The sequence below is a fragment of the Eublepharis macularius genome, chromosome 1, assembly GCF_028583425.1.
Source record: "Eublepharis macularius isolate TG4126 chromosome 1, MPM_Emac_v1.0, whole genome shotgun sequence".
NCBI classification, from domain to species: domain Eukaryota; kingdom Metazoa; phylum Chordata; class Lepidosauria; order Squamata; family Eublepharidae; genus Eublepharis; species Eublepharis macularius.
Window position 1 is genome coordinate 250167710 of NC_072790.1, and position 5806 is coordinate 250173515.

The window sequence follows — 5806 nt, forward strand, 5'->3', positions numbered from 1 at the left end:
GACCGATGAGTTGGTGACTGTAAACTATACTACTGTGTACTGTCTCTTGCTTAAAGTACATTCCTACTGGATCGTTCCACGTTGTTTTAAGTTTTGTTTCCACATTTTTTCCCTTCAGCTCTGTATTGAATGTCTGCTTGTTTTCAAATTCCTGCTATCCTTACCCTATTGTATTGTTTATTAAATGTCACAGCCAATGTTTGCGTTGTGATATATGAATAATGTAAATAAAATCAATCGATCAGTTTTTTAATGGAATGGCGTACATATAGCACCGCTAGGAAACGATCCTCGCCCTAACTGCAGCTGTTTGTCTTAGAAATCTCAAGAGAACATTCCGGAAGATGCCTTACCTTGTGGAGAGCATCTGTACCATCATTGGGGTCTTTCACAAGCATGCCAAGAAGGACGGGGACTGCTTCACCCTCAACAGAAGGGAGCTGAAGTGGCTGATCCGGAAAGAGTTCTCTGAGGTTCTGGAGGTAAGCAGGAGATTGGATAGTTCAGGGTGAGAATCGTGGAAGCACAAATTAGGTTGGCTTATTGGCGAGCAGCACTCCACTCCCTCCCTCAGGTCAGGAGAAGTTAAATCTTTGAGTGAGGAACATCTCTCTAGAGTACATGCATTTCAATGCACGCACATGAACACTAACAGTCGAAACACATGAGATGAAATACCTAGATTCAACTCATGTTCTCTTACCTAAAGGTTTGTCGGGAAGTGTAGGCGTCCTTGCAGCTTAAAGTTTCGCATTTACAGAGCAGCAGAGAGGTAAGTGCGGGGGTCCTTGCAGCTTAAAATCTCCCGGTACAGCCAGGCATCGCTCTGCAGGGCCAGGCCGGGTGAGGGGAAGGGAAAATGCCATGATGCACCTTGAGAGTGGGAGGAAAGGCGCCCCACGCCTGCACTTCCCTCCTCGCTGCTCTGTAAATGCTAAACTTTAAGCTGCAAGGACGCCTGCACTGTAAATGCTAAACTTTAAGCTGCAAGGACGCCTGCACTGTAAATGCTAAACTTTAAGCTGCAAGGATGCCTACACTTCCCGGCAAACCTTTAGGTAAGAGAACACGAGTTGAATCTAGGTATTTCGTCTCGTGTGTTTTGAGTCTAAGGCACACCATGCAGTATGCCGCCTGCCACTGCATAGGGGGTCATGCTCATCTGATCCCATCACTCTAGACTATCTTTAACCAGAAAGGTAACATCCCCATAGTGAGTACATTTAACTTTGAGAAAAGAAGCATGTGGAGTAACATAATCCACACTCCTTGCCTACTCAAAAAATCAAGAGGGCAAAGACAAGATGGTGTGCATCGGTGAAATCAATACGCAGAGAGGGGGAAGCAGGCATTCCATGGCTATGTACATTTGCTGACTCGTAAGCATGTGGTCTGAATGCATAGGACGTTTATGCGTGGAGGAGGGCAGGAAGGGTTGCATCAATGCTTAGTTCTCGTGGCCCCTTCTTACATGCCCAGGGTAATGCCGATTGCCACTTTGGGGTCAGGAAGCAATTTGCTCCAGGCCACTTTGGCTAGGGATCCTGGAGGTGTTTTTCCATCTTCGGGGCATGGAGTAGGGGTCACTGGGGGTGTGTGGGGGAGGTAGTTGTGAATTTCCTGCACTGTGCAGGGGGTTGGACTAGATGACCCTGTAGGTCCCTTCCAACTCTATGATTCTATGATCGTGTGTAGAAATAAAGGAAAAGAATACTAGGAACAGCACCAGGAACAGCTGTGGCAGATAATGAATACTTTTTGCAATGTTTAGCAAAATGAAGATACTTAGAATTTGGTCACGTGAGAGAGAATGAGAATTCTTTACAGATGTTTAATGCCTTGAATGGATATCTACTCCTTGAAAATCTATCTGATGGTTTACCAGTTTGCACTCTTCTCATGAAGATGTGGCACACAACAGGACAATATACTGGATGCCTGTCCTTGTTTAGTGTTGCTTTGCGATGGATATGTATTTAGCAAACATAAATGAATTTGGTGGAGAGTGCCAGCAAGTCATAGCTGACATATGGCAACCTGTTGCAGGATTTTCATGGCAAGAAACTAACAGGTGGCTTGCCATTCCCTACCTCTGCAACTCTGGTCTTCATTGGAGGTCTCCCATCTCATTATGAACCAAGCCTGACCCTGCTTAGCTTACGAGAGCTGACAAGAATGGGCTCACCTGGGCTATCCAGGTCAGGGCTCTTGGAGGGAGGGTGGGGAAAATATGACAGAGACAGGCGGACAGATACTAGAACTATACTATACACAAATTGATTGATTATTCAAGTAGAATTCATCCAATTAGAATAATAGAATCATAGGGTTGGAAGGGGCCTCTAGGGTCATCTAGTCCAACCCCCTGCACAATGCAGAACATTCATAAATACCGCCCCTGCAACACACACACACGATTGACTAAAGTCTTATTAGTCGCTTAAACGCTAATAATAGGCTTGGAAGACTACTAATGAGAAAGCAATGTGGGCAGTGAGTGGAGCAACTCCGAGGCCCAAGAAACTAATCTTCTTTCTTCGTGACCTTTCATCTTTCAGAATCCTCGTGACCCTCAAACTGTTGACCTCGTATTGCAGCTGCTGGACCTCAATGGAGACTGTTTGGTTGACTTCAGCGAATACCTGCTTCTCATATTCAGAGTGGCAAAGGCTTGCTACCATTGCCAGCAGCCCAGCGAACAGCTCCGTCAGCAGGGAGAAGCCAGAGGAAGGGAAAGGGACCCCCTGAAGGATGAAAGGGTCCACCACCAGCCACGGGATAATGGAGAGGAAAGGAATTCTGTTCATGAGAGAGGAGGTTCTGACCCGACCCACGTCCATCCAGCTGAATCTTCCACAAGACGAGAGAGGAGGAGAGATCACCTCTTTCCAGTTCAGCCCGTAGCAAGAACAAATGAGAGGAGCCATCAGGCACGCAATCCAGAACCAAGAGGGGATCGAGGGGGAATCTATCAGCCACATGAACCTCGAGAACAGGAAGATTACGAGAAGCTGCCACATGATTCTGAGCCACAGGCTGATGTAGAGACTGGTCAGCGGGCCCGTGAATCTGAACCACAAAGGAACGAAGCAAGGCATCGTCAACCAAGAGAAAGGGAACCACCAGCTGAAGAGGTATCTAGGCACCGGTCGCGAGATCTTGTGCTCCATGATGAAGGACATCATCCATCACATGAGCCTCAGCCACGGGGAGGAGACCGAGATCAATACTCCCAAGTGCCCACACAAAGAGTGGGACATGATAGGCGACGTCGATCGCAAGAGTCTGAGCAGCGAGTCAGTGATGGCAATGTGAGCAGACCCCGTGAGACTGAATCACAACTGTATGAAGGGAGACAGTGCCGCGCATGTGCACCAGTGGAAGTAGGATGTGGTTATGGAAGGCGTTACCCATCTCTTGAGCCTCAAGCATGGGAAGATGAAAGGAGAGAGGATTACGCACATGATGAAGTGAGGCATCAGTCATATGATCATGATCCCCATGTGGATGAGGGGTGCAGCTATCGACCACATGGCTGTGAGCCGGTAGATGATTATGATGAACACCACCCATTGCCTAGAGCTGGTAACAGACATCAACCAGAAGCAAGAGAAGATGATAAGAGACGACAGGAGTATTATGCACCTGAATCCAGAGAAAGTGAGCAGAGGAGGGCCCGATCCCGAGAGTCTGAGCCCAGAGAGGGTAATAGGAGAAGACCCCAGGCACAAGAACAAGAACCAGCAGAGCATGACCAGAGAGGGCAGCAGTACTATCCTCATGAACCCCAACAGGTTGATAGAAGAAGAGCTGAACCTTGTAATGCTGAACCAAGGGAGGAAGAGAGGAGAGGTCCTCAAGCACTGAGAGAGGGTGGTCAGAGAAGGCATTGGTATTATGAATGTGAACCTCGGGAAACAGAGAGAAGAAGAAGGCCCCTGCTAAGTGAGCCTCAAGCAAGAGAAGGTGAAAGGAGGCCTCAGCCAAGTGAACATGAACCTAGAGAAGAGGAAGAACAGAGGCCCAAAACATATCAGGCCAGACCCAGAGATGATGAAAGGGAGAGGGCCCAGTCAAGAGAACACCCAACCCAAGAGGATAGTAGCAGTCAGAGCCATACAAGGGACTCTCCACACAGAGATGATGAAAGAAGGAGGCCTCAGCCAAGTGAACATGAACCCAGAGAAGAGGAAGAGCAAAGGCCCAAAACATATCAGGCCTGGCGCAGAGATGATGAAAGAGAGAGAGCACAATCAAGAGAACCCACAACCCAAGAAGACAGTAGGAGTCAGAGACGTACAAGGGACTCTCCATACAGAGACCATGAAAGAAGGAGGCCTCAGCCAAGTGAACATGAACCCAGAGAAGAGGAAGAACAAAGGCCTGGAACATACCAAGCCAGACCCAGAGATGATGAAAGGGAAAGTGCCTATTCAAGAGAACTCCCAACCCAAGAGGACAGTAGGAGTCAGAGACGTACAAGGGACTCTCCACACAGAGATGATGAAAGAAGGAGGCCTCAGCCAAGTGAACATGAACCCAGAGAAGAGGAAGAACAAAGGCCTGGAATATATCAACCCAGACCCAGAGATCATGACAGGGAAAGGGCCCATTCAAGAGAACCCCCAACCCGAGAGGATAGTAGGAGTCAGAGACGTACAAGGGACTCTCCACACAGAGATGACGAAAGAAGGAGGCCTCAGCCAAGTGAACATGAACCCAGAGAAGAGGAAGAACAAAGGCCTGGAACATATCAAGCCAGACCCAGAGATCATGACAGGGAAAGGGCCCATTCAAGAGAAACCCCAACCCGAGAGGATAGTAGGAGTCAGAGACGTACAAGGGACTCTCCACACAGAGACGATGAAAGAAGGAGGCCTCAGCCAAGTGAACATGAACCCAGAGAAGAGGAAGAACAAAGGCCTGGAACATATCAAGCCAGACCCAGAGATCATGACAGGGAAAGGGCCCATTCAAGAGAACCCCCAACCCAAGAGGATAGTAGGAGTCAGAGACGTACAAGGGACTCTCCACACAGAGACGATGAAAGAAGGAGGCCTCAGCCAAGTGAACATGAACCCAGAGAAGAGGAAGAACAAAGGCCTGGAACATATCAAGCCAGACCCAGAGATGATGAAAGGGAAAGGGCCCATTCAACAGAACCCCCAACCCGAGAGGACAGTAGGAGTCAGAGACATACAAGGGACTCTCCACACAGAGACGATGAAAGAAGGAGGCCTCAGCCAAGTGAACATGAACCTAGAGAAGAGGAAGAACAAAGGCCTGGAACATATCAAGCCAGACCCAGAGATGATGAATGGAGGAGGCACCCGTCATGCGGACCTGAATCCAGAGAAAGTGAGAGAGCCCAGTCTCAAGCCCATGACCGAAGAAGCCGTGATGAGCCAAGAAGTCAACATTATGACCCCAGATCCAGAGACAGAGAGCAGAGCAGATATTATTATTCCTCTGAGAGTAATCCAAGAGAGCGTGACCAGAGCAGGCCTCTAGCTTATGAGCAGGAATCGAGGGATAGTGAGCGGAGAACACCTGTCCCACGTGAACCTGAATATATATATTATGAGGAAAAACTTAGAGAGGAGGAATGGAGCAGCGCCCAGTCACGAGACCCCAAGGCAAGAGAGGAGGAGAGGACACGGCAAGCATCTTGTGGCTCTGAACGGTACGATCTGAGACAACCTCAGCCACGTCAGCCAGAATACAGATGGAATGAGAGGAAGAGAACACAGCCAAATGAGCCTGAATCAAGAGAGGGTGAAAGGGGTAGGCTATATTCTTACATGGA

General features: G+C 48.6%; 2 protein-coding genes across 2 annotated transcripts; both read left to right on the forward strand.

Moving 5' to 3' along the window:
- The first annotated feature begins 344 nt into the window (after window positions 1-344).
- LOC129325693 (repetin-like) lies at window positions 345-3315 on the forward strand. The gene is made up of 3 exons (XM_054973525.1): window positions 345-482; window positions 2559-2706; window positions 3083-3315. Exons 1-3 carry the CDS (start codon window positions 345-347, stop codon window positions 3313-3315), a joined length of 519 nt encoding a protein of 172 aa, XP_054829500.1.
- A 678-nt stretch (window positions 3316-3993) lies between these two features.
- LOC129325701 (involucrin-like) lies at window positions 3994-5511 on the forward strand. Its single transcript, XM_054973539.1, has one exon. It carries the CDS (start codon window positions 3994-3996, stop codon window positions 5509-5511), a length of 1518 nt encoding a protein of 505 aa, XP_054829514.1.
- The last annotated feature ends 295 nt before the right edge of the window (window positions 5512-5806 follow it).